At 57.5% G+C, this 27785-nt stretch overlaps 2 protein-coding genes across 7 annotated transcripts; one reads left to right on the plus strand and one right to left on the minus strand.

Moving 5' to 3' along the window:
- Nucleotides 1–453: 453 nt before the first annotated feature.
- Nucleotides 454–25984, plus strand: EXOC7 (exocyst complex component 7). 6 transcript variants are annotated; one of them, XM_003357964.5, is made up of 20 exons: nt 454–565; nt 756–821; nt 2963–3147; nt 3344–3449; nt 8609–8831; nt 11615–11782; nt 15091–15183; nt 17505–17650; nt 17923–18075; nt 18362–18460; nt 18778–18840; nt 19132–19198; nt 19893–19931; nt 20573–20638; nt 20907–21027; nt 21234–21329; nt 22341–22404; nt 22635–22676; nt 22791–22924; nt 23296–25984. In XM_003357964.5, the coding sequence occupies exons 1-20, from the start codon at nt 506–508 to the stop codon at nt 23396–23398; spliced, it is 2094 nt and encodes a 697-aa protein (XP_003358012.3). In that variant the 5' UTR covers nt 454–505; the 3' UTR covers nt 23399–25984. The 6 variants fall into 6 exon arrangements, 4 of the variants coding, with proteins under 4 accessions (XP_003358012.3, XP_003358008.3, XP_005656981.2 ...); XR_014820671.1 differs by lacking the exon at nt 19893–19931 and having other exon boundaries at nt 20907–21074; nt 21174–21329; XM_003357960.5 differs by lacking the exon at nt 19893–19931.
- On the minus strand, nt 24194–27734 carry ZACN (zinc activated ion channel). Its single transcript, XM_021066603.2, has 9 exons — nt 27563–27734; nt 27360–27484; nt 27180–27224; nt 26929–27035; nt 26500–26669; nt 25598–25722; nt 25271–25478; nt 24976–25152; nt 24194–24567 (listed from the first exon to the last, which is right to left on the minus strand). Exons 1-9 carry the CDS (start codon nt 27654–27656, stop codon nt 24377–24379), a joined length of 1242 nt encoding a protein of 413 aa, XP_020922262.2. The 5' UTR covers nt 27657–27734; the 3' UTR covers nt 24194–24376.
- Between the last annotated feature and the right edge of the window lie 51 nt (nt 27735–27785).

Raw genomic sequence — 27785 nt, forward strand, 5'->3', positions numbered from 1 at the left:
GTGAGCTTTTAGGGCCAAAGAGGGACACTACACAGGTCCTTGGTTCATTAAATGGGCACAATTGGGTATCTAGTGTGTGACAAGCTCTGTGCTGCGTTTTGTGGGAAAGGCGACATTGGTGCCTGGATTCAGACTTCGATCTGGAGAAAGGAGTTCGTCATTGATTTTGTGAAAGGCGTAAACCTTCCCCCGAAGACGGCCAAGTGAGCTGTTACTGTTCTGCCAGCGACAGGACAAAACACCACCCAAGAACCTTCTCTGATGAGAGCAGCAATCCCTTCACCTAGGAGAATCCAGGCCACACCTCCCTGCCACACTCAAGATGGCCACTCCAGACCGCTGTACTGAGTTCTACGCAGGCGCACTTCCACCTGCCACTCCCAACATGGCACCACTAGCGCGCCCCGGGGCGGGGCCACGGGCGGAAGTAGGTGTGACAGGAACGGGAGCCGAGAGGGTCAGCTGGGACGAGGTACTGGGCAGTGGGAGTCGCAGAGTCGAAGCCATGATCCCCCCGCAGGAGGCGTCCGCCCGGCGGCGGGAGATCGAGGACAAGCTGAAGCAGGTGGGGCTGGCACTGGGAGGCGGGGGAGGGGAAGGGGCCGAGATCCGGGCCAGGCATCCACTCAGGGAGGCGTCAGGAGTGGGAAGGGGACACTCCCTGCCAGGAGACTGAGTAGGGGGCGAGACCACGGGAGCGGTGAGCTCCTTTAGCCTCCGGCTTCTGGTGATGTCCTCCTTTGCGCTCCCCCCAGGAGGAGGAGACGCTGTCCTTCATCCGAGACAGTCTGGAGAAGAGCGACCAGCTCACCAAGAACATGGTGAGTAACCCCTCCTCAGCTGGGGGGGCTTCCAGGCGCTGGAGGAGACCCTGCGACCCGGTCGTGCCTGGACCTAAGGGCTGGGGTTCTGGTCTGGGTAGTGACAGCCGTGACGCGTGGGTTTCTCCCGCAGCAGTGTGGCACGTCTCTTACCCCTTGTCAGCCCCTTGGCCTCAGATGCTGCAGTCCCCGCTGGCCTGGACTTTCTGATCTCTGCCTAAGTTCTCCATGCTTCCTTCTCTCCTTCTGCAAACACTTAGTGAGACTGACCTAAGTGGGTTGGATGCTGGCCATGTGTCACCCTCAATTCAAGTGAGGGTAGGATGGCCAGGTTACCACTTCTTTTTTTTTTTTTTGTCTTTTGTCTTTTTGTTTTTGTTGTTGTTGTTGTTATTGTTGCTATTTCTTGGGCCGCTCCCGCGGCATATGGAGGTTCCCAGGCTAGGGGTCCAATCGCAGCTGTAGCCACCGGCCTACGCCAGAGCCACAGCAACGCGGGATCCGAGCCGCGTCTGCAACCTACACCACAGCTCACGGCAACGCCGGATCGTTAACCCACTGAGCAAGGGCAGGGACCGAACCCGCAACCTCCTGGTTCTTAGTCGGATTCGTTAACCACTGCGCCACGACGGGAACTCCATTTTTTTTTTTTTTTTAACGCAGTGAATTTTATTACGTTTATAGTTGTACAACGATCATCACAACCAAATTTTATAGCATTTCCATCCCAAACCCCCAGCCCATCCCCCACCCCCAACCTGTCTCCTTTGGCAACCGTAAGTTTTTCCAAGTCTGCGAGTCAGCATCTGTTCTGCAAAGAAGTTCATTGTGTGCTTTTTTTAGATTCCACACATAAGTGAGAGCATTTGATGTGGGTGTCTCACTGTCTGACTCACTTCACGTAGCATGATCATTTCTAGGTCCATCCATGTTGTTGCAAATGCCGTTCTTTCTTTCCTTTTAACGGCTGAGTAATATTCCATGGTGTATATGTACCACATCTTCGTTATCCACTCCTCTGTCCATGGACATTTAGGTTGTTTCCATGTCTTGGTTATTGTGTATAGTGCTGCAGTGCACATTGGAGTACAAGTATCTTTTCGAGTCATGGTTTTCTCTGGATAGATGCCCAGGAGTGGCAGGTTACCCCTTCTGAGATTACTGACTCACCTTTCACTCCAGAGGGCTTGAGGGGTAAAATGAGCTCTGAAGTCAGATCTGGGATCTAGTCCTTGCCCCTCCACTTGTCCGCGTATAGCTTGCTGACAGGTAACTCTGATCCTCAGTTAACTTGTCAGCTGAAACAGAGATGATGCCAGCCTCCCATAGCTCTGAAGGTCACAGAAGCTAGTGCAAAGGGACGTGTCAATAAGTATGAGTTTCTTCCTTATTCCTAGAGGAGACTGGAAAAACATAGACTGTTTAGTAACACAGTCAGCAACTGCTAGTTCTTTCTTTTTTTCTTTTTGTCTTTTCTAGGGCCGCTCCTGTGGCACATGGAGGTTCCCAGGCTAGGGGTCGAATCGGAGCTGCAGCTGCTGGCCTACCCCACAGCCACAGCCACAGCCACACCAGATCCCAGCCTCATCTGCGACCTACACCGCAGCTCATGGCAACGCCGGATCCTTAACCCACTGAGCAAGGCCAGGGACCGAACCCGCAACCTCATGGTTCCTAGTCAGATTCGTTAACCACTGCGCCATCACGGGAACTCCTGCTAGTTCTTATTTAATGAGATTCACCCTTAGAAAGGGTTAGGAAGGTACCAGCAATGCATTTGAGGCTACTCTGTATGAAACTACTTCCTGTTCAGTCTAGAAACGCTCCAGAGAGAATAGAAATTGAGCTTTGGCTTCGGAGGGTGGACGAGAAGCATTCTGAAGTGATTATCTGCGGAGGAATTAATTTCATGCCTGGCTTGCCTTCACATTAATTGATGTGGGTTACCTCCTGTGTGCCGGGCACGCGGTAGCTGCTGGGGATTCAGTGGGGAAGAGATGTCCCCCGTCCCTTCCCTCATGGGCCTGGTTGTCTAGAAAACCGTAGAAAAAGGCAGCAAATGCCAAAGACCCGGTGGGTGGCAGAAGCGGCTTGGGGACCACCCGGCGGTCTGCGAGCACGGGGCTGCCCTCCCCCTGCAGGTGTCTATCCTGTCGTCCTTTGAGAGTCGCCTCATGAAGCTGGAGAATTCCATCATCCCCGTGCACAAACAGACGGAGAACCTGCAGCGGCTGCAGGAGAATGTTGAGAAGACGCTGTCCTGTCTGGACCACGTCATTAGCTACTACCATGTGGCCAGTGACACTGAGAGGATCATCAGGGAGGGGTGAGCCAGGGCCGGAGGGTCACCTGCCTAACGCCTCCCGGGCCAGCCACCCCAGGCCTTGGAAGAGGGGGTAGAACGTATTTGAACCTTGGGTCGCCTGGGTGAATTCTCTTCTCCCCTGTCCAGGTATCATTCCTGGGGCCCTCCCTCTTCATCTTCCACCTGCCCAGGCTGATCCAGCTCTTTTCCTTTCCAGCCCCACAGGGAGGCTGGAGGAGTACCTGGGAAGCATGGCCAAGATTCAGAAGGCTGTGGAGTATTTCCAGGACAACAGCCCAGACAGCCCAGAGCTCAACAAAGTGGTAAGAGGCCAGCAGAGTGATGTGACAGGTTTGGGGACACCAGTCTCTGCCATGGTCTCAGGAGAGACCCTGGATCAGCTTAAAGGAGAATGTAAGAGATAGAACAGAAACATAGAGTATACGACACGCATGGTGGGCACTCAGAGCTCCATCTCAGGAATTACAGATAGACCTTTCCATTACATTTTAATAATTTAAATTATGTTATATATGCAATATACATTTAACATTTGATTTTTTTTTTTTTTTTGTCTTTTTGCCATTTCTAGGGCTGCTCCCACGACATATGGAGTTTCCCAGGCCAGGGGTTGAATCGGAGCTGTAGCCGCCGGTCTACACCAGAGCCCCAGCAACACGGGATCTGAGCCACGTCTGCGACCTACATACACCACAGCTCACAGTAATGCCAGATCCTTAACCCACTGAGCAAGGCCAGGGATCAAACCCGCAACCTCATGGTTCCTAGTCGGATTCGTTAACCACTGCGCCATGACGGGAACTCCTTAACCTTTGATTTTTATAAATGCATTGGTTTGTTTTTTTTATTGTAGCAAAAAATACCTCACATAACATTTGCCGTCTTGGGGAGTTCCCTTGTGGTGAAGCAGGTTAAGGATCCGGCGTTGTCACTGCAGCAGCTCAGGTTGCTGCTGTGTAGCAGGATCAACCCCTGGCCTGGGAACTTCCACATGTCTCAGACACAGCCAAAAAGAAAAAAAAATTACCATTTTATCCATTTTTTGGTGAATAATTCAGTGACATGGACTACATTCACATTTTTGTACAACCACCTCCAGAATTCTTCTCATCATCTCAGACTGAAACTCAGTAGCCATTCAACAATAGCTCCCTTTCTCCTCTCCCTCAACCCTGGCCATCATCACTCTTCTTTTTTTTTAATTTATTTTTTAAAAATTACTCAGTGAATTTTATTACATTTATCGTTGCGCCGTGATCATCACAACCAGATTGTATAGCATTTCCATCCCAAACCCCCAGCCCATCCCCCACCCCCACCCTGTCTCCTTTGGAAACCCTAAGTTTTTCAGTCTGTGAGTCAGTGTCTGTTCTGCAAAGAAGTTCATTGTGTGCTTTTTTTAGATTCCACACGTAAGTGAGAGCATTTGATGTGGGTGTCTCACCGTCTGACTGACTTCACTTAGCATGACCATTTCTAGGTCCATCCATGTTGCTGCAGATGCATTATTTCTTTCCTTTTAACGGCTGAGTAATATTCCATGGTGTATATACCACATCTTCGTTATCCACTCCTCTGTCCATGGACATTGAGGTTGTTTCCATGTCTTGGCTATGGCGAATAGTGCTGCAGTGAACATTGGAGTACAAGTATCTTTTCGAGTCATGGTTTTCTCTGGATAGATGCCCAGGAGTGGGATCGCTGGATCAAATGGTAATTCTGCTTTTAGTTTTCTGAGGAATCTCCATACTGTTTTCCACAGTGGTTGCACCAATTTACATTCCTACCAACATTGTAACAAGGTTCCCTTTTCTCCACACCCTTTCCAGCGTTTATTTTTTGTAGACTTTTTGATGATGGCCATTCTGGCCAGTGTAAGGTGGTATCTCGTAGTGGTTTCGATTTGCATTTCTCTAATAATTTGTGATGTTGAACACCTTTTCATGTGTTTTTTGGCCATCTGTATGTCTTCTTTGGAGAATTGTCTTTTGAGATCTTCTGTTCATTTTTTGATGGGGTGGTTTTTTGTTTTTGTTTTTGTTTTTGTTTTTTTTTTGTATTGAGCTGCAGGAGGTGGCTTATAAATTTTAGAGATTAACCCCTTGTCAGTGGCTTCATTTGCAAGTATTTTCTCCCATTCTGTGGGTTGTCTTTTTGTTTTGTTTAGGGTTTCCTTTGCTGTGCAGAAGCTTTTAACTTTAATTAAGTCCCATTTATTTTTTGTTTTTATTACCATTACTCTAGCAGGTGGATCCGAGAAGATATTGCTGTGGTTTATGTCGGAGAGTGTTTGGCCTGTGTTTTCCTCTAAGAGTGTCTGGTCTTATATTTAAGTCTTTAATCCATTTTGAGTTTATTTTTGTGTATGGTGCTAGGAAGTGTTCTAATTTCATTTTTTTACATGTGGCGGTCCAGTCTTCCCAGCACCACTTATTGAAGGGGCTGTCTTTTCTCCATTGTATATTCTTGCCTCCTTTGTCGTAGATTAGCTGACTGTAGGTACATGGGTTTCATTCTGGGATCCCTCTTCTTTCTGACCCTGTGAATTTGACTACCCAAGGAACCTGCATTCACATGTCTGTATTCAGCTTTTTTGTGTCATATCTTTGTGTTTAAGTGTTGGGGTCTTTAGGTCACTAGAGGGAGATGGAGTAGGGCTGGGGCGTGAGGTGCACGCAGCGCACTGAGGAATGGAGAGCATGCCACCAGAGAGACGGGGGGCGCAGAGGTCCGAGTGGGTGAGGAACATTGGAGGGAAGGCCGCCTTGGACCAAGTCACCTGGCCCAGCTTCCTGGTGGCGTCACAGCTCTAGCCCAGAGGTATGGGTCTTATCCAGAAGACGGAATAGGCTCACGACCAAAGATGGGAAACGCCTTTCTCCCACCCAGGAAGCTCTCACTCAAAACAGTGCTTCCCAGAGTTCCCGTTGTGGCTTAGTAGGTTAAGAACCCGACTGGTATCCATGAGGATGTGTTCTGTGAGTTACGGATCTGGTATTGCCATAAGCTGTGGTGTAGGTGGCAGATGTGTCTCTGATCTGGCGTTGCTCCTGGCAGTGGTGTGGGCCAGCAGCTGCCGCTCTGACTCGACCCCTAGACTAGGAACTTCCATATGCTGTGGGTGCGGCCCTAAAAAGGCAAAAAAGGAGAAGAAGGACAGTGCTTCCCAGCTTATCTTCCAGCATGGTCTCCATCAGAAATGGGAATATTTGTTTGTATGGCACACGGGGGTAAACTGGTAACTAGCCGGTGGTAACTAGCCCGTTGGCTACCCGGGGGACTGATGAGATCAATACCTTGGTGCACCAGTTACCCCCAGTGGGAACACACCAGTATAACCAGTGTGCTGATGGTGGGAAGCCTGGACTCAGACATTGGCATGTCGGGGACTGGAGACCTTTGTTCTTGCGGGTCTCCACCAGGTTTCAATCACAGAGTGAAGAGCTCTGTGCCAGAGCGAGTGGGCTCGGGTGTGCGAGTGGGCTCGAGGAGAATGCAAACAGCGTAAAACCATGGGTTCACCCCTTCCCTCCCTCCCCCCCGAGGGGCTTCCTTTTCACTTGAGCAGAAACACTCCAGGTCCTCTGTTTTTATAACATCTTCAGGAGTTCCCTGGTGGCTCAGCAGGTTAGGGATCTGGCATCGTCCCTGCTGCGGCTCTGGCTACTGCTGTGGCACAGGTTTGATCCCTGGCCTGGGAACTTCCGCAGGCTGCAAGTGTGGCCACAACAAGGAAAGAAAGAAACAAACAAAAAACCCAAATTAAAACATCTCTACTGAGATAGAATTCACGTACCGTGAAATTTGCCCCCTTAAAGTATCACATTCATTGGTCCTCATGTAATCGCAGAGTTGTGCGACATCACCAAAATAAACTTTACAATGTTCCCGTCGCCCCCCCAAAAACCAGAACCCGCTGGCCGTCACTCTTCTTCCCTGCCCTCCCGTCCACCCAGCCTCTGATGATCACTGCTCTATTTCCTCTCTCTAAATTTGCCTGTTCCTGGCTCAGCAGTTAACAAACCCGACTAGCATCCACGAGGATGCGGGTTCGATCCCTGGCTTCGCTTGGTGGGTTGAGGATCCGGCATTGCCGGGACTTCTGGTGTGGGATGCTGATGCTCAGGTCCCACCTCGCTGTGGCTGTGGGGTAGGCCAGCAGCCGTATCCCCCATTCGACTCGTAGCCTGGGAACCAGCATATGCAGCTGGAAAATGTTGCCTGCTTTGGACCTCATGTAAGTGGAAGCCTGCAGTATACGTGACCTCTCCCGTCTGGCCTTCACTCAGCAGAGTGCTTTCAAGGTCCTTCCATGTGGCGGCCCTTGTCAGTGCCTCCTTCCATCGGGTGGCTGAATCCTGCTGCAGTGTAAGCATCTGCCACGTTTCATGCATCCGTTCCTCGCTGGTGGACACGCCCCTTTGGGGCTGTCATGAACAGTGTTGCATGGCACCCTGAGCACCTGCTGTGGTGTGGACTTCTGCTTCCAGGTCTCTTACCTGCCCTGGATACCTGTCTCCCATAAGATACACAATTTGCAAGCATTTTCTCTCATTCCATGGGTTGTCTTTTCACTTTTCACTTTTTCTTTTTCTTTTTGCCTTTTTTAGGGCCACCCCCGCGGCACATGGAAGTAAGTCCCCAGGCCAGGGGTCGAATTAAAGCTACAGCTGCCAGCCTACACTACAGCTCACGGCAATGCCGGATCGTTAACCCACTGAGCAAGGTGGGGGATCGAACCTGTGTCCTCATGGTTACTAGTCAGATTCCTTACCACTGAGCCACTACGGGAACTCCCTTTTCACTTTTTTCATGGTATCATTTGCAGCATGAAAGTTTTGAACTTGACATAGTCCAGTGTATCTGTTTTTCTTCTTCTGCAAAACCTTTTCTTTTTTTTTTGTCTTTTGTCTTTTTAGGGCTACACCTGTGGCACATGGAGGTTCCAAGGCCAGGGGTCCAACCGGAGCTATGGCCGCCAGCCCACACCACAGCCACAGCAATGCGGGATCTGAGCCTCATCTGCGACCTACACCATAGCTCACAGCAATGCCGGATCCTTAACCCACTGAGCAAGGCCAGGGATCGAACCCGCAACCTCACGGTTCCTAGTCGGATTCGTTTCCGCTGCGCCAAGACAGGAACTCCCTGCAAAACCTTTTCAAGCAAGAACACAAATGAATGGTGCAGCGAGAAAATCATCTGCTGATATTTGTAAAGCACCTCCTTCTTGTAAAACTCTCTGGGTTTCACCCGAGAGTGTACATTTTAAGAGCACACAAGGCGAAAGAAATGATCGAGGAAGGCTTCCCAGCATTTCTTCTCCGGCAAGAAGGAAGTGCAGGCAGGGAGGGCCGAGGCCCAGGATCAGGAAGGCGAGGGGAGAGGGTGGGGAGGCGAGGGCCAGCTGAGCTCTGGAGCAGCAGCCCAGCCCTCCCTCCCTCCCTCCCTGACCCCGTAGAAGCTGCTGTTTGAACGGGGGAAGGAGTCGCTGGAGTCTGAGTTCCGCAGCCTGATGACCCGGCACAGCAAGGTCGTGTCGCCCGTGCTCATCCTGGATCTGATCAGTGGCGAGGACGACCTGGAGGTGCCGGACGAGGTGCCCCTGGAGCACCTGCCCGAGAGCGTGCTGCAGGACGTGATCCGCATCGCCCGCTGGCTGGTGGAATACGGCCGCAACCAAGGTGAGACGCCCGGGCAGCAGGGCCCCGCGCGGGGCCAGAGGAGGGGGCCTTTCCCGTCGGTGTCTCTCATCCACCTGCATTTCTTTGAAGAAAAAGGAGTTCAGTAGGAAGCAATATGAGTAATAAATTTGTAGCTTATGTATCAAATTGAGAGCCTAGCTCACCCCAAGCATTTCTTCATATACCTAACTTTCCTATTTATTTAATTTTTTGGATTAATTATAAAAATTTCAGGAGGTCCCGCTATGGCTCAGGGGTCCCGGATCCAACATTGTATCTGCAGCAGCTTGGATTGCTGTGGAGGCACAAGTTCGACCCGCAGCCCAGTGCTGTGGGCTAAAGAGCGATTGTTGCCACAGCTGTGGCATAGGTGGCGGCTGCAGCTCAGATTCGATCCCTGGCCCAGGAACTTTAATGAGGGGAAAAAAATTCAAACGGCACAGCAAAGCTTAGGTGAAAAGCGTTAAGTCCACCTCCCCACTTCCCTGATACTTACAGTGTCATAAACCAAAGATGAGTGCTGCTGAGATTAGTTATACCCTTCAGAAAAATGGTATGCAGCTCTGTGTGTGTGTGTGTGTGTGTGAGAGAGAGAGAGAGAGACAGACAGACAGACAGACACAGAGAGTATGTGTGTGGCGTTTCCTCTCCTCATCCCCAGGTGGGAAGGAGCACATGCCATCCTCTGTCCTATGCTGTTTTTTTGGCTTTTGTTTTTAACTTAGTGATATGCCTTGAGAATTTTCCATATCATTACGTGTATATTTGCTTCACTGTTTTTAACGGTTGCATAATATTCCATGGTGTGGTGGTACCATCATTTCTTTAGCCAGTCCCAGACTTTAAAAAAAAAAAATCCTAAGTTAAACAAAAATTAAAAAAAAACAACAACAAAACCTCAGAAGTTCTCTTGTGGTTAATTAAGGATCCAGTGTTGTCACTGTAGCAGCTTGGGTCACTGCTGTGGCGGGGGTTCAGTCCCTGGCCCTAGAACTTCCACATACCACAGGTGCAGCCAAAACCAGAAACAAAACCCCTAAAATTCTAACGAATATTCAATTTTAAGCTTTTTAGTCTCTAAACTCTTCTTTTCTCTGTTTTTTGTTTTGTTTTTGCCTTTTGTCTCTATAGGGCCGCACCCGCGGCATATGGAGGTTCCCAGGCTAGGGGTCTAATCAGAGCTGTAGCTGCCAGCCTACACCACAGCCATAGCAACGCTGGATCCTTAACCCATTGATCGAGGCCAGGGATCGAACCCACAACCTCATGGTTCCTAGTCGGATTCGTTTCCACTGCGCCACAATGGGAACTCCTTTTCTCTCTGTTAAATTGCACACATACCAAGTTGTCAGAGTGTGTCATCACTGCCCCTGCCTTCCCGCTGGGGCAACGTGCTGCTGAGTCTCAGGACAGCCTCTCCTAACCACACAGTCACATTTGTGGCTCACAAGCTGCTCCGTGGGAGCCGAGGGCACGTGGGAGCTTTTCAGGAGCTCCCTTGGGATAAGAGAGAGGCCAGTGGCCGCCTTCAGACCCCTCAACCCCCTTCGGCCAGAGCCTCTGTGCACTGGTCCGTTTTTCACATGGGGTTCCTTGGGATACACTTGTTGGGACCTGCTGAAATGTACCACAGCATCCATACTTCTCCAGGCTCGTTTGCATTTTTGGATTGTCCAGTTTTCTTTAGGGCTGCGCCCATGGCATATGGAGGTTCCCAGGCTAGGGGTTGAATCAGAGCTACAGTTGCCAGTCTACCCCACAGCTGCAGCAACGCAGGATCCAAGCCACATCTGTGACCTACACCACAGCTGATGGCAATGCCGGATCCTTAACCCACTGAGCGAGGCCAGGGGGGATCGAACCTGCAACCTCATGGTTCCTAGTCAGATTCCTTTCCTCTGTGCCATGATGGGAACTCCCATTGCTCTTCTTATTTAGGGAGTTCTTTGGGTGTATTTTCTCAAAGGTACGGTTATCAGGTAGAACTGTCTGAACAGATCTGTAACCTTCTTGCCGTCTCGAGTTCCTCTCCAGGTAGATGGGACCAGTCTGCTGACCTGTTGACAACCCTGCAGTTATTTCTTCTTCATTAATTTTGCTTATCTTAGCTATTTAACAGGGCTGCCACGGTCCTCTAGTTTTTTTAAATTTGCACTTCGTTCATGGCTAAAGAGATGGTGTGTTTTTTCACTCAGTGACATTCGTTGTCTCTTTACCACCTATAAATTTACCAAGTCGAGGAGTGCCCGCTGTGGCACAGTAGATTAAGGATCCAGTGGTGGCGCAGGTTCAATCCCCGGCAAGTGCAGTGGTTAAGGACCCAGCGTTGCCACAGCGATGGCATAGTTCGAAGCTGCAACTCAGATTTGATCCCTGGCCCAGAAACCTCCATGTGCCGTGGGTGTGGCTGAACAAGATAAAAAAGAATACATTACCAAGTTGAATCCGGCTGCTAATTTTCTATTTTCTTAAAATCTCAAAAACTTACCTGCCCAGCAGAAATTGACAGAACGTTGTAGATCAACTATAATAAAAAAAAAAATTCTAAAAGAAAAAAAACCCCTCACCTTCAGAACTTACAACGAATTATTGGTTCTGTGGGGAAATGTCTTCCCTTTTAAGGCTTTTCCAGATGCAGGACGAGGCCACGAGGCTGCTGGGAAAGGGTCTGCAAGTGGAAAGAGCGGGCCTGCTGCTGCCCTCTGGAGCTGCCTCTGGCGGGGGAGGGGGGCCCCGGGGTCTGGCGGGGGCAGGGACCCCAGCTGTCACCCGTCTGTCCGCAGATTTCATGAACGTCTACTACCAGATCCGCTCGAGCCAGCTGGACCGCTCCATCAAAGGCCTGAAGGAGCACTTCCGGAAGAGCAGTTCTTCCTCTGGGGTTCCCTACTCCCCCGCCATCCCCAACAAGAGGAAAGACACACCCACCAAGAAGCCAGTCAAGCGGCCAGGTGAGCCCCCACCCTGGCCCACTTCAGAACCCGCCAGAAGGCTGTGGGACCTGGGTGGCCTTTGGCCACCTACCCCGGGGTGGGCGGCGCCAGGGCCCTAGGGTTTGTCCTCACGGTAGCCCCTGACTGTAGGGGCACAGGACAGCAGGCAGGTGTCCGCCCCCCAAGAGAGCTCCTCTCTCCACCCAGCCGAGTCTAGGGCTTATATAAGTGTCCTTGGAGTGGAGGGTCACAGCACGGAGACGTGGGGTGACAGGGGTGCCGGAGCAGAGCCACTTATTGGGCCCCCATCCTCTCCCTCTAGTGTCCTGTTGGGAGGCCAGGCATGCTGCTGCCACCCAGCTGTGAGATTGGGGCAGGGTGTCAGGGGTGCAGGGTGAGGGGCGGGCACTGCAGCCTTCACCTCCCAGAAAGCCAGAGTGGCCTGAAGTGATGAGTAGCTAAGAAGTGGAGAGCAGAGGAGTTCCCTGGTGGCTCAAAGGGTTAAGGATCTGGTGTTGTCACTGCTGTGGCTCTGGTTACTATTGTGGCGCAGGTTCGATCCCTGGCCCGGGAATTTCCACATGCCTCAGCCATGGCAAAAAAAAAAAAGTAGATACAGGAAAGTTTATGCTTTTACAGTCAGTCCAGAAAGAAAACCATCCCAGGCCATCCTCTCCAAAGACCCTCACCTGGCTTTTGGGCTCCGCAAGAAGTTGGTGCCTTGCGGTGGGAGAGTTGAGGGAGGGGCATTGAGGTGGAAGAGGCCTGGGATGTGGCTTGTTGGTTGGCCTGGGCGAACAGCTCACTGTCTGTCCTTCTTCCCATCATCCTGTCCCCTGTAGTCTCTGCTCCAGGTGACAGTGTCCCTGTGTGTCAGCTTCGGCTTGGCAAGCCTGGCTGTTCTGGCTGCTGAGAGGGGTTGCCTTCGAGAGGCCGGGGTGGGAGGTTCCAGCGGAGAGGCTGCAGGCACCAGGAGAGAGAGCCAGCGAGCCCTGGGGCTGCTCCCACTTTCGCCCACCCCATCCAGCTGCTCTGGGACCTGTCCCTTGGGACAGTGTTTTCCCGAGCTGCCCGGCCTCTCAGAGAGCAGCAGATCTGCTCACAGTGGCCCGAGCATCTGCTCCTCCCCAGCGCTTTGTTCAGGGCTTAGAGAAATGGCAGAGGCTGCCCGCAGAGGCACAGCGTCAAGGTCCAGAGGCCGGGCAGCCCAGCAGAAAGTGCACAGCCTTCCCCTCCAGCTTGGCTCTCCTGGCTGCTCCCTCGGAGAACCTGCCACGGTCAGGGACTCTACAAGCCAGTCAGGGCAGCCGCAGCTGCCTGCTCGAGGCCTGGTTCGTGCCTGTGCCTCGTGCATTGGGCTGCGGCTGTTTCAACGAGGCTGCTGGGCCCCGGCCGGGCTGTGCTTTCTTCCCCTCTGTCTCCTCTGGGACCCCTGGAGGCCTGGGACCCAGGCCACATGCAGGATGCTGCTGGCCATGCAGGGACCAGAGATCTGATCTCTGGGCTCCCAGTGGACCTCATCCATCCCAGCCCTGTAGCCCTAGCAGGAAAACGCCGGCTGTGAGCGTCCCTCTGGTTTCTTTGGGGTTTCAAGGGTTGTCCGGAACCTTGGGGCTCTGGTCCGATGTTGGGAGCTAGAGGCAGGCCCCCAGCTCTTGAGGAGAGGGGCAGGGTGGCCTCGGGGGTAACGAGACACCAGCCTCAGCAACATCCGTGGTAACTGGGCACCTGATGGCTTTAGCGGCTGCCAGATCAGCGTCCCCGACCCACATACATGCCAGTGTGCTGGCGAGGCTCCTGATGGCCCGGCGGGCCCATCTGCTCCTAGTTGGTTGTGGGGCGGGAATCTGAATCGCTCATTAGCAGGACTACTTGCTGAAGGAGGAGAACACAGCGAGACAGGTGCCGGGCTGGAGCCGCACACTGGCTCATGAGTAACTAATTGTGGTTGGCACAAACAGAGCCGCTCCAGACGCCGTCCCCTCTCCCTCAGTCCTTTGGGGAGCTGCCAGGACCCCAGCAGGCTCCCCGTGTTCAGAGCTGCGGTGGAGGACCTGGGCGTCTCCAGGGAAAAGGGACCAGATCCCACTCAGGGCTGCCTCCCCGGCCCCGGCCCATCTGGTTATCGGGGCAGCTGCGCATGTCTGTTTTCGGTGCTGTTTTTATATTTCCCCACGGTTTCTGCCCTGAGATGTCTCGTTCCCACGGAGGCAGCTGACCCAGGAGCTGCGGGTGCTGCGGAGTTGCTTCCGTTGTTCTCACTCGGGACACGAGCTGTTGGTTTCTGCCCCTGTGCCTGGAGCGTGTGCTTGCTCCTGCTGCCCTCCCTCCAGCCATCCGTGAGGTGGCCTCTGTTAACTTCTTGGCTTTTGCATTTTTCCCAGTTGCTTTGGTGGCTCAGGTCACTCCCCTGGTGTGTGGGGCCAGTCTGCCTGCCCTCCTGTCTCCAAGCCTGCCCTCCTGTCTCCAAGCCTGCCCTCCTGTCTCCAAGCCTGCCCTCCTGGGCATTGCTCTCCTGGGGAAGCTCTATCCCATCTCGCCAACTCCCAGGCTCTGCTCTCCATTGGACTCCTGTTTGGCCACGTCCTGACACTGAGCGTGCCCAGAGAAGGCTGCCTGCCATCTAGCGGCAGGGGGAGGGTGGGTGGGGGGAGGGGAGTGCCCCCAGGCTCTGCCACCTGGTTGTGCCCTCTGGGTGTAAGAGCTAGTGGGCACCAGCTCCTCCGTCCTGAGCCGCTGTCTTCTGAGTCAGTGCCACTCAGCACTGTTTTTAATTGTCGGCCCCTCCCATGGATCCTTACCCATCTCATCGCCTTCACCCTCTGCACTGCCGAAAACGAGCTCAGATCCAGGAGTTCCCCCTTGTGGCTCAGTGGGTTACAAACCTGACTAGTATCCATGAAGACGCAGGTTCGATCCCTGGCCTCGTTCAGTGGGTTAAGGATCTGGCATGGCCTCGAGCTGCGGTGTAGGTGGCAGAGTGGCTTGGATCCTGCATTTCTGAGGCTGTGGTGTGCAGGCCAGCAGCTGCAGCTCCCCTAGCCTGGCACCGTCCATATGCGGCAGGTGGGGGCTTAGAGAGACACACACACACAAGAGCTCAGATCTGGAATGACGAGGGTGAGCGGCAGAATCAGGAGCTCCTCCTGAGGAGTGAAACGCCTCCGTTCCCGCAACTCCTCCCGCGGGTGGAGGTCCGGGAGGGGCCTGCAGGGAGGGCGGCCTGGGGGACGGGCGTGGGCCTGGGGCAGGTGGGGGCTGCTGCTGTTTTCTCTCACTCGTTTCCCAGGTCTTCTTACCTTCTCTCTGTGTGGCTCTGGTGACAGGGACGATCCGTAAGGCTCAGAACCTTCTGAAACAGTATTCCCAGCATGGTCTAGATGGGAAAAAGGGGGGCTCTAACCTCATTCCTCTGGAAGGTAATCCCCCCCCCCGCCCCGTGTTCCTTGCCTGTTCCCTCCTCCTCCTCTGTGTGTCCACTCCCGAGGCAGGGCAGAGCCTCCAACCCCCCAGAGGGCCTCGGGAGCAACCCTGAGAGGGGAGCCGGGGTGGGAACAGCAGGGCCCTGGGCTGCTGGCTCGGGGACAGGTTTCGTGGCCCTCGGCCTGGTCCTGTCTGGCTGACGGCAGCTCTGCCCTCCCCGAGGCTTCCCGCTCCCTCCCCACCCTGTCTCTGTCCTTGTCTCCTGTTTGAACTCAGAGAAAGTTCTTGGTTATGGGGCAGCCCTTTCACGCTCAGACCAACAGTGGCAGGACCAAGCCATCCTAGGCCTCCTTTGGAAAGGGGAGCATATGGAGTTCCCACTGTGGCTCAGCTGTAATGAATCCAACCAGTATCCATGAGCATGTGGGTTCGATCGCTTAAGCCTCGCTCAGTGGGTTAAGGATCCAGCGTTGCCGTGCGCTGTGGTGTAGGTCACCAACATGGCTTGGATCCCGCATAGGCCGGCAGCCGTAGCTCTGATTCGACCCCCTAGCCTGGGAACGTCCATATGCCACAGGTGTGGCATTAAAAAAAAAATAGGGGAGCGTGTGCCACACGGGGACAGGCAGCCCGTATGCCGTGTCCCTCCTTTCTTCCCGTCAGAGGAGGGATGGCCCTGCCCTGGTAGACCAGGCCCTCCTTCAAAAGAGCAGCCCTGGGAGTTCTCGTTGTGGCACAGCGGAAGCGAATCTGACCAGCATCCGTGAAGATGCAGGTTTGATCCCTGGCCCTGCTGAGTGGGTCAGGGATCCGGCATTGCTGTGAGCTGTGGTGTAAGTCGCAGACGCGGCTCGGATCCCACATTGCCGTGGCTGCGGCGGTCGGTCGGCAGCTGCAGCTCTGATTCGACCCCTAGCTTGGAGTTTCCATATGCCGCAGGTGTGGCCCTGAAAAGCAAAAAAAAAAAAAAAAAGGAGTGGCCTTGGGGAACAAAAGAAGGCTGTCCCCATGCCCTTGGCAGTGGCATTTCTCTGTCTGATGAGATAAAGCTCCTGGGGCCGAGCGTCTGAAGTGGCAGGAACTCTTCCGACGCCTTCATGGTGCTCCGGGCTTGGGGAAACCAGCCCCTGAGGGTGGCCGGGGCACTGCACGTCAGGCTTGAAATGGCTGTTCCCAGGGTGGTCTGAGGCCCCGAGCCCCCCTCCCATACCCCCCCACCCCATCTCACGTCCCCCCAGAGATCGAGGGCTTCTTCCCAGTCCCCCTAGAGGCAGCCTCCCCACCCCTGGACAAATGCTGCCTGTGTTTGCGGCCGACGTCTCGAAAGGTCACCAGCATGATTTCCGAGTTAAGCACCTGTCTGAGGCCCTGACTGACAAGCACGGGCCGCTGGCAGTTGAGTCCCTCGGCCCAGCCCGCCGGCAGCCACCACTGCATTCACGCAGCCCCAGCCGGGCCGCTCCGCTCCAAGGATGAGCCAGGCCTACTCGCCCCCTCTCTCTCTGGTCTCTTTCTCTCTTTTGGGCACTCGGTCTGTCTCCTTGCCTCTCTCCAGATGGGAGTGCACGCCTGGCTCCCAGGGCCCGGGGAGACGTTGCCGCTTCTCGGAAGGCGGGCAGAGAGGGCAGGGAGCGCCACCACCTGACTCCAGCATCGGCTCCGAGGCTCTGACTCCTCCTCAAAGCCCATCCCTTGGCACACAGAACCAGGTTGCCTGCAGGCACCCCTGCCCCAGCCTCCTCTAGAAGGACCTGGTCTCCTCCTGGGGCAGCAGACGACCAGAGAGCCCTCTCTCTGGGGCGCACAGGGCCTCCTCTCCAGGTTTGACCCCACGCCAGCTAGGCTCATGGACCAGAGCCCACCGCCTTTTTATATGTTCTAGAAGGCCTGGCTTGGGCTGTTGACTGCCAGCATTTTCTGAGATAGACGATGGTGGTGCCCGCCTCCTTGAGGTGGTCACTGCCACTTGCCTGTCCCTGGGCAACCTCTTTTGGTCCCATCCGGAATCCTCAGTCCTGGGGTCAGACGTGTGTTAGCCTTTTCTCCGTCTAGTACCCAATACTCGGGCGTAAACTCTGTCCGTGGTGGAGCTGACAGTGAAGCTAGGGCCAAGGCTGGACCCAGCCCCTGTGTCTCCCTCCAACCCTGCCAGGCCCGCGGGAGTCCTCTCAGCTTTCTGCCGGCAGAGTCCCCCTCCTCGTCTGCTGCTGGTCTGGCCGGAGGCCGGGAGCTGGGGAGACTCGTGCCCTCCCTCCGCAGGGAGAGGGGCTGCCCCCAAACCAGTGGCTCAGGCCCCACGCTGTCTGCCCCCCCCCAGGAAGAGACGACATGCTGGACGTGGAGACCGACGCCTACATCCACTGCGTCAGCGCCTTCGTCAAGCTGGCCCAGAGCGAGTACCAGCTGCTGACCGACGTCATCCCCGAGCACCATCAGAAAAAGACCTTCGACTCTTTGATCCAGGTCCCACCCCGCCCCGGGGCCCTGACCAGATGCCCCAGCAAGAGCTGTCCCTGCAGAAGCTTGCGTGTGGGCCAGGCCCGTGGTCCACAGCCCTCGGCTCCAGCCCACCACCCTTCCCGCCATCCCGGGGGTCTGTCCTGGGCGCCGTGCCCCGTCGGGACCTCCCCGTCAGAGGCCAGCGTCCCCCCAGGCTCCTGCCGGCGGCCTCGCCGTCCCTGGGAACCAGCCGTCGGCCCCCTCCCCTGAGCCCTGCCCTGGCCCCGCTCCCTCAGGATGCCCTGGACGGGCTGATGCTGGAAGGGGAGAACATTGTGGCCGCCGCCCGCAAGGCCATCATCCGGCACGACTTCTCGGCCGTGCTCACCGTCTTCCCCATCCTGCGGCACCTCAAGCAGACCAAGCCGGAGTTTGACCAGGTGCTCCAGGTATGTGGGTGAGGAGGCCCTCGGGGACAGTGGCGGGGAGGAATCCTGCCGCCCGCCCGGCGCACCCTCCCAAGGGAACCGTGGTTCTCGGCCCCCACGCCCCGGCTCCGAGGATGAATGGCAGCCACTTCCGCAGCGCCCGGGGCGTCTGGGGGGCTCGCAGGGGGCGTGAAGGAGAGAGACAGTCCCCTGGGGTGACGGGCCAGGAAGCAGCTGGAAGGAGCAGGGCTCCATGTGCAGCCTGCGGCCCAGGCCCTGGCACCTGTGCAGCCACGTGCTTCCTCAGGGCACGGCCGCCAGCACCAAGAACAAGCTGCCCGGCCTCATCACCGCCATGGAGACTGTCGGAGCCAAAGCGCTGGAGGACTTCGCCGACAACATCAAGGTGCCCTTTCTTCTCCGCTGCCGCCAGGCCAGCCGGTGACCCGGCCTGGGAACTCCAGAGCGGGCCTCCCGGAAGGAAGGGGGGGAAGTGGGCTGTGCCTCTGGTCTCCTGCCAGTACCCACGGGCCTCCCTTTCTTCCAGGGGCCCCCACCCCAGGCTTGAAGCTCCTGCCTCACTTGTCAGGTCGCCCTTGAGCTTGAGGGGTGTGCTGACATCTGTCTGCCAGGAGGTGGCGCCAGGAGCCTGCCGGCGGCACAGGGTGGGCTCAGGGCCTCCTTGGGAGCCGTCTCAGGGAGTGGGGCTGTTTTTTCCCACAGAACGACCCAGACAAAGAATACAACATGCCCAAGGATGGCACCGTGCACGAACTCACAAGCAACGTAGGTGCTGGGTGGGGACACCCAGGGCGGGGAGGGGGCCCAGCCTGGCCCGGAGCCTTCACCAAGGGTGCCCAGATGGCAGGAGGGACCCGCTTAGTGCCGCCAGCACCCAGAGGCCAGACCCACAGGGTGAATCACAAAGTTGGCAGCCCCCTTTCCACTGGGCGGACCCCTGGTGCTGCACCTGCCCCAAAGGGGTCAGAAGGGGTGAATCGTGGGAAGTGACCTGACCTCGTGGCAGGTGGGTCCTGCCTTTGACCTTCTTCCTGGACCTGTCTGCTGCCCCTGCAGGCCATCCTCTTCCTGCAGCAGCTCCTGGACTTCCAGGAGACAGCAGGCGCCATGCTGGCCTCCCAAGGTACTGGGCACCTCCCAGCGGGGCCCGGGGCCCCACTCCTCTCTCTTGCCTGGAGATGTGGGCTTAGCCCCCCTCCAGGGGCACTGGCCCCCTCTGGGTGAGGAGATTTCCACCCCCACCCCCGCCCCGAGCTGAGCATCAGGAAGGTGGGGGGGCGGTTAGACCACCTCTCGTGGCCTCCATCCCCTCTGGGCTCCTCCCGCTGTCCTCACTCTGGAGAGAATGCGCTTGTTTGAAGGTGCCCTTCCTGCCCTTCCCCCCCCCCTGCGTTTCCCGGCTCCTCATGTGTCACCTGTCCTCCTAATGAGTGTCACGCCGTTGACCCCGTCAGGGGCCGGCATCTCAGGGCCAGCCCGGCCTCCTCCCTTGACCGCCGCCCCGGGACTGGGGCTCGGGGGATTAGCGCGTTAGCACAGAGACCTGGTGCAGCTTGCTGGTGTCCCCAGGCTTCCCCCTTTCACCCCGGTTGCTTGGGCAGGGAGCCAAGGAGCAGCCTCTGGCCTGCGGTTTTCCCGCTGTCCCCTTTGTGCAGCGTGACGCTGCCCTGCTGCCTGTGTTTGGGCGTCGTGGGGAGTGGGGCTGCCTGGCTGGAGGGCGCGGCCGTTTCTAACCTGTTTTTGCACTTCGCATCTTTCTCCCTCCTTGTCTCTCCTCCCCCCCTTCCCCTCTGTGCTCACTGCCTCTCACTCCGTAGTTCTTGGGGACACATACAATATTCCTTTAGACCCCCGAGGTAAGCGGCAGGGCTCGGTGGCCCCATCCTCCCCCTCTGGAGCCCCGTGGGTGACGTTTCCCTGGGGACAGAGGCCCCTGGACAGACCCGGGACCTGCTGGGGAAGGAGTCAGAGGGGACACGGGTTCCTTCAGCGTGTTCCCAACCCTCTCAGCTCCCTGATGGCTACTTTCTGTCCCTGGGCTTCTCCAGGCGGGATCCTGCTGTGTCCAGCGCCCTCAGTACACCCTCCAGGCTGGCCCAGCCCCTCCCGGCCCCCTCCCCTACCTGTCCCCCTCCCCGCTTGCCCCTCGGCTGGCCTTCTGCTCTGTGCAGGCAGCAGGTCCGTTCAGGAGGGCTGTTCAGGAGGGTTCAGGAGGCCATGCAGAGCCTATTCTAAGTCTCTGTTGCTGTCACCTGGGATAAGAGAGCCTTGTAGAAACCAGCCAGCCTGGATCTGATTTGGGGCTAGGGCTCAGGGCGTGCCCCCTGCTGTCCTGCCAGCCTTCCTGCTGATCCTATGATGGGAAGAGGCCCAAGGGAGCGCCCGGCGGCGGGAGGGAGCCCTGCGGCTCAGCACCCAGCTGCTCCGTGGGCCAGGGGAGGCCAGAGAGGGTCAGCGGCCGGGACAGGCTGCAGTAACAGGCCTTCTCCTCTCGCAGAGACCAGCTCCTCAGCCACCAGCTACAACTCGGAGTTCAGCAAGCGCCTGCTGAGCACCTATATCTGTGAGTGCTCCTGCGCCCGGGCTCCCTGCCTCTCTCTGCCGCTCCCCTTTGTGCTCTGCTGCTGTTCCCGTCCTGCTCCTGAGCGCCCCTGACCTTCAGACGTGCAGCCTTCCCTCTGGTTCAGGGTCTGCGGGGGCTGGGCCAAGGGTCCTGAGGTCCATGGGCTCTGGAATTGGGGAGGGACAAGGAGCAACAGGTGGGAGTTGGTTTGTGGGCCCCCTTTGGTCCAGCTGCCTTGGTGGGCATGGCCGCATCCTTCCCTGTGCAGGTAAAGTGCTGGGCAACCTGCAGCTGAACTTACTGAGCAAGTCCAAGGTGTACGAGGACCCGGCCCTGAGCGCCGTCTTCCTGCACAACAACTACAACTACATCCTCAAGGCCCTGGAGAAGTAAGGGGCCTCCCCCGCCCCGCCCGGGCCTCCCCCGCCCCGCCCGGGCCTCCCCCACCCCGCCCGGGCCTCCCCGCCCCGCCCGGGCCTCCCCCGCCCCGCCCGGCCTGCTGGGGCCGCGGGGCCCCACCGGCGTGGCCGCGGAGCCGGCAGCCTTTCTGTCCTCCTCTCTCTCCCCTTCTCCCCCGCACCCCACCCCGCCCCAGGTCTGAGCTGATCCAGCTGGTGGCCGTGACCCAGAAGACTGCCGAGCGCTCCTACCGGGAGCACATCGAACAGCAGATCCAGACCTACCAGCGCAGGTGGGCACCCGCCCCCTCCCCTCGCCCGGGTACCCACCCACCCCTTCCTTCTCAGCCTCAGAACCACCCCGGGCCCAGCAGGAGTGGGGTCAGTGACAGCCCCTGTGATGGTCCCACCCCTGCGCGGGGTGGAGCGGAAGCCCCCTTCCCCACCAGTCCCCGCCCCCCGGGGGCTGTTTGGCCAGCCGTGGCACGGGAGCCTGCCAAGGGTGACCCAGCAGACATGTCGGGAACATTTAGACCGAGGGAAGAGCAGGGTCGCAAGGGCACTCGAACTGGGCTGAGCCTCTCGACAGGGCTTTGTGCTCCTCTCCTCCTGTCGCTTATTTATTTATTTATTTTTTGGTCTTTCAGGGCCGCACCAGTGGCGGCACATGGAGGTTCCCAGGCCAGGGGTCAAATCGGAGCTGCAACTGCCGGCCTCCACCACAGCCACAGCCACGCGGGATCCGAGCCACATCTGGGACCTACACCACAGCTCATGGCAATGCCAGATCCTTAACCCACTGAGCGGGACCAGGGATCGAAGCCGCGTCCTCATGGATGCTGGTCGGATTCATTAACCACTGAGCCACAGCGGGAACTCCTTTTTTTTCCCCCCTATTTCTGAGTTTGGGCATCTCTCTCCCTTTGTGCGTTTCTTCCCCAGGAGTGTGTCTCTCTCTCCCTTCTCATTTATCTGCCCTCCGCGCTCTCCTTTCTTTCTCATCTGCTTCTCTGTCTTAATTAGGTATATTGACGTGAGTGTACTTGAAAGCGCTGGTTCAATGTATTGAGTTTCCTGTTCTTTATTTTAAAAGTGAGCAGATGGAACATTTTTCTTCCCAAGGACGAGTCTGAGCTCTGTTTTGCTTAGTTGTGACCCAGATCGATTCCCTCCCTCCCCACCTCCCCTCCGTAGATCCAGAAATTAAAAACAAAAGCAAAAAACCCCAACCATCCAGCCCCAGGGAAGGAGCAGCTGCCTGAGGCTGCCCCTTCCGTGCCCCCGCTTCTCTCCCTGCCTGGCAGCTGGTTAAAGGTGACGGACTACCTCACTGAGAAGAATCTACCTGTGTTCCAACCCGGAGTCAAGGTGGGCTGAAGGGCCGGGCTGGGGAGGGGTGTCTGGCAGACACGATGCTTTCTGTTGTGTCTCTGGGACAAAAGGGACAAGCCAGCGTCCAACTGGCCTGAGAGAGTAAAGGATGCCTGGGGCCCTCGGGATGGGACCTCGGGGATGGGGAGGAGGGCGCTGGCCTTGGTGTTTGGGGAGGGAGCAGGGGAAGGGCGCCACCGCTCTGAGAACTGCTTTCTGTCTCGAAGCTGCGGGACAAGGAGCGGCAGGTGATCAAGGAGCGTTTTAAGGTGAGTCAGGACCCTCTCCCCGCCCGATCGCTGCTGCTGCTGCTGCTGCCATAGCCACACAGACCCAAACGCTGGCCTCCGGGTCACTTCTTTTTCCACCTTTTGGGCGGCCAGGGCTTCAACGATGGCCTTGAAGAACTGTGCAAGATCCAGAAGGCCTGGGCCATTCCCGACACAGAGCAGAGAGACAAGATCCGCCAAGCCCAGAAAAACATCGTGAAGGAGACCTACGGGGCCTTTCTGCACAGGTGAGTCCTGAGCCTGTCTCCCCAGGCCTGCGCTCCCCCTGCCCCAGCTGGGCCTCTGGGCTCTTCTCCAAGAAAACATGGAGGGGTTCCCTGGTGACCTAGTGGTTAAGGATCCGGCATTGTCCCTGCCGCGGCCCAGGTCACTGCTGTGATGCGGGTTCAATCCCTGGCCCAGGAACTTTCACATGCCACAAGCACAGCCAAAAAAGAAGAAGAAAGAAAACACAGGGAGGGTGGTGGGTTTGGGGGGCAGATCCAGTGCCCGGGGCTTTGGTGCGGGGTCAGACGTGGACGTCACTCAGGGGCACCCCATCAGGAGGGCGCTGAGCCGGAGCTGGGGGCCGCCCCCGCTGACCCCGGTGCCTGGTCAGGTACGGCAGCGTGCCCTTCACCAAGAACCCCGAGAAGTACATCAAGTACCGCGTTGAGCAGGTGGGCGACATGATCGATCGCCTGTTTGACACCTCCGCCTGAGCGGCCGCCGCCCCGCCCGGCTCTGCCAGACCAGCCATGTTACCGGACAGATAAACCCGTGTTAACCAGCCTCGGGCCCCGGGAGCGTGGCATCCTTTGAGACAGCCGTCTTTCTCCGTCACGTCGAGTCCTGGTCTGCGCTTCCTCTCAAAGCCCCCGTCCCCCACCCAGCCCGTGCGCCCCCAGAACCCGAGGTGGGGGGGTCCTCCTCCGTGCCTGGGTTTTGTGACCCTGACCGCAGCCTGTAGGGGCCACATGATGACTTCAAGACCAGAAGGGCAGAGAAGCAGGATGGGTCTGGGCCCACACTGCCTTGCGTGTACAGGAGCAGGAGGGCAGGGCAGCCCACCTCTGCCCCTTTCCCCAGGCATGTGGAGAAAAAGCCCCCACAACTGAGCTGCCAGATCCAGTGCAGGGAACGCATCCCCTGTCCTCACGGTCCTGCAGTCTGGGGGCGTCCTGCTCCCGAAACTCCCCCCCCACCCCCAGTGACCAGAGCAGGAATGCCCTCTCCCCAGCCCTCAGAGCCAGCACCCCACAGGGGTGCACAGGAGTCCCAACCACCCTGTGCGGCCACTTAGGCACCTGTCACCCAGTCCCCAGTGCTCTGGCCCACGGCCAAGCAGCAGTGGCTGCAGAAGGAGCAGCTAGGCTGCATGTGGGGCGGGTGACCAGCGGACAGGGGTGAACCCTTCAGGAGCAGAGTGGGAATCGGGGGCGTGAGACGGAGCCCCACTTATGTTGACAAGTGTGAGCAGCTGAGCTCCGTGAACACAGACCCTTGAGATGCCCTTGCACTTGGGTGATGGGTTTATTCCACACTCTGCCCGCTCGCACTAACAGAAGGGAGAGCTCGGGGTGGCTGGAGTCCTCGAGGCTTAGGGAAGAGGGTCGACCTCCCTCCGCCTCTCTCCGGAGACCCTGTCACAGCCCTCCCCGCCAGACCTGCCCCCCCCCCAGGTCTGCAGCCCCTCCTCGTTACAGCCTGGGCTTCCCGCCATGGGGCGCGCCCTCCCCGGGGGCTGGGTCAGACTTGCATGTCCCCCACTTCCAGAGTGCAAGGAAGATGAACTGGCTACACAGCATCCCCGCCACATACACCAGGAAGAACGTGTGGTCAGCAGCCTCGACCCAGCTCTTTGCTGGCCCCTTGACTCCTCTGGGGGCTGCTGCGGGGAGAGGCAGGGAAAGCAGGTGTACCCAGGGCTCAGCCAGCCTGCACGCTCCAGCACATGCTCACTGGTTGTCAGAGTCACAACTAATGAACATTTGGGCCTGGCCCATTCTAGGTCCCCCTGTGATGTAGACATGCCCGCGGGAAGAGGCTCTCAGGCAGAGGGTTAGCCCAGGGAGTCTGAAGTCACGCCCCGGCCTTTAGGGAGGCGAACCCTGCTCCCTGATCCAGATCTGCTGCTGCCAAGGGCCGCCGTGGTGGAGCCCAGGGCCAGTGGGCCAGCAGAATGTGGGTGGAAACCTCTAAGCCTGGTGGCCCCAAGCCCAAGTGTGCCGCCTGCCAGCTCTGCCCCAAGGCCTTGTTCCTCAGCAGCCCCCCAGGAAGGCCCCCAGGCCCTGCCCACCTTCAGGATTAGCCCCTGGCTGCCCATGGGCTTGCTGTGCCCCTCTCGGAGCTGGAGCTGGGCTGGGGCCGGGGCCGCTCTCTGCCTTGAGGTTGCCACGGGCCAGCAGCGCGGCCAGCAGCACAGTCTCCATGGTGCTGATGAAGAGCAGCAGCAGCAGGACGGTGAAGTAGTAAACTGGGTGGGAGGGGAAGGAAAGTCAGGGCCAGGCCTGGCCTTGAGCGTGCGGGGCTCGAGCAGAGGCACCCTGGCTCGGGGGACAGCCGCTGTGGCCGGGCGAGGGCTTGGGGCTTACTGAGCAGTGGGTTGCAGGAGGAGGAGCTGGGCAGGCCCTGCACAAGGGAGGAGTGGAAGACGAGGTAGCCCAGCAGCAGGGTCACCTTGTAGGCAATGCGCTCGGTCCTGAGGGGCAGCAGCCCCCCGCACAGGTCAGCCAGCAGCAGCGCCTCCCCGGGCACCAGTAGCGCTATGATGGTCTTGAGCGCCGTGTTCTCCAGGCGCAACTGGAAGGAAGGAAGTCAGGGCTTTCCTGGGGGGTGCGTGGGGGCGGGCGGGAGAAGGGTGGTGTCGTGGGGCGTCTCGGTGCCCCCCTCGGCCGTGGGGCAGCCACCTCCTGACTCACCGTCACCTGGAAGCAGGGCACCAGCTGCCAGGGTGGGACCTGGGCTCTCAAATCCCGAACCACATATTCCCGCTTGACACTCACAATCTCGTTCACCGCCAGGACCCGGAACTCCAGCTCCATCACTGAAGGGGCGTGAGGGGCGGGGCGGAGGTGAGAGCCGTGAACTAGGAAACAAACAGCCCCGCCCCCGCGGGGGCGGGGACAGCTGGAGCCCAGGGAGGATGTCTGACGGCGGTGGGGGACAGACCCAAAGAAACTGGTCTTTACAAGAGCTTTCCAAACTGATTTTTGCAGTACCCCGTTTTCTCCAGTTAGAGGAAGAGCCTTTACAGATGCATAGATGAATTTTCATTGTAAAAATAAATGCACTTTGCACCACTCGGAGGGGGACGCGGTCACAGACTCACCAGTATATCATCTCACCCTTGACATAGGATTCAGGGGGCAGCTGCTGTGTTATTTCCCAGAGGGGAGGGCTGTAAGGGGAGGTGGGACTTCTCTGTCAAGCTGCCGGGTTTGTGGGATATGCATGGGGTGGCTACACCTTGGAGAGGCTTCCAGGAAGGAGGCCGCAGCCATCTGAACCTCTGGGCTTGACACAAGTTTGGGCCTGGCTGCTGGGAGGCAGTTGCTCCGGAGTAGCTCGGGGTGGGGGTTGTGAGGGAGGAGAGAAGATTGAAGTTAGGCTGCAGCCTAGAGCAGTGGAGAACCAGGAGGTGGGGCTGCCGTGTGCCTGGGAGGCGCAGGGTCAAAGAAGCTCCGTTAAGCCTCAGGGTAGACTGGTGTGAACACAGATGCAGCAGCCCTGCATGGAGTCATGTCAACGGCCTATGCTGGAGGCCCAAGGCTTCCCCTTCCGCCACCCCTCATCCCCCAGCCCCCGTCCTGACAGCACCAACCAGTGTTGCTGAAAGCGAAGAAGCTGAGGTTGCACTCGCTCTCGTCTCTGGGGAAGTGGAAGAGCTCAAGGTCACAGTTGGTCTCGGTGGTGAGGGCCAGGTAGAGCTCGATGTGGCCGTCCCGGTCCACTTGGGCCTGGGGGCTCTCGTTCTGCCAGTTCACCCAGAGCCTGCAGAGGGAAAGGCATGACAGCCAGAGGCCCGGCTCCTCCTCAGAAGCGGGGTGGGGGGCACCTGCATGTGCCCAGCTGCCACCCACTGCCCTCGGGGTTCCAGAACATAGGGCCGTGTGAGGCACGGCAGTCGTACCCAAAGTCTGGTGGGGTCACCAGGAGGGGAATGCTCACTAAGGACCTTCTGGCTCTAAAAGGGGACTAGAGAGGGATACGCCCGGCCAGTTCCCTGGGACAAGAACCCCGTGTCACTTACGCCTCCCGGATAGTGAGTCCTGGCATCCAGAAAGATTCCAAGGGCAGCGTGACTGGGCCATGCCGGGGTCCAGGCGAGTTCCAGGCCAGGCGAGTGTCCAGCCAGGACTGGGGACACAAGGATGCTCCTAAGGCTCCCACTCTCTGTACACATGTGCCCCCGCTGGGCAGGTCGATGAAGGCCAGTACTCTGCCAGACCCCCAGGCTCTCCCTCCCCACCCTCAACTGACCCCCCAAGCGTGTGTGCTCACCAGCTGAAGCAGCAGCGTGGAGGACATGGTGTAGCGCAGAATGTCCTGGGGAAGGGGCCGTGTGTCACTGTGAGGGTGGGCGTATGTAACAAGGCAAGAGACCCCAGCACTGGCTGGGCCAGGTCTGTTCCACGCCCCCCCTGGGGGCCCCTGAATCCTCCACAGCCTGAGGGCACTTACCACGTTAAACACGTTGGACACAAACACCTGCACATCCACAAGCAGGGGCGCGCTTCCGTTGTTGGGGATCTGGATGGGTTCCTGAATGTTGCGGGATGAGTTGAGGTTGAAGAAGAATGGCCGGTCTGAGGGATGGAGGTCAAGGTCAGCCAGTGCCCTGGGACCCAGATCCTGAAGCTCAAGACCTTATGCTTTCTACCTACCAGCCACTGGTTTGCTGAAGCTGTGCACCTGGGTCAAGGGTTGAGTGGTACTGAGCCTGAGGAAGGCAAGATGGAGCAGAAGCCACAGAGCCATCAGCAGCAGCTGCACCAAGGGGCTGGATGGAGCAGCAGCGCCTAAGCTGCAACCTCTATTCCAGTAACTTCTCTGGGGAATGGGGCTGTTGATTGGAAGCAGCTGTTGTTCTGTGCAACGACCCTGGAG

Source organism: Sus scrofa, chromosome 12 (genome assembly GCF_054392235.1).
Source record: "Sus scrofa isolate SSC_HxYL_T2T_F1_AM1 chromosome 12, Sscrofa_HxYL_maternal_Yorkshire_Landrace_v2.0, whole genome shotgun sequence".
Taxonomy (NCBI): Eukaryota; Metazoa; Chordata; class Mammalia; order Artiodactyla; family Suidae; genus Sus; species Sus scrofa.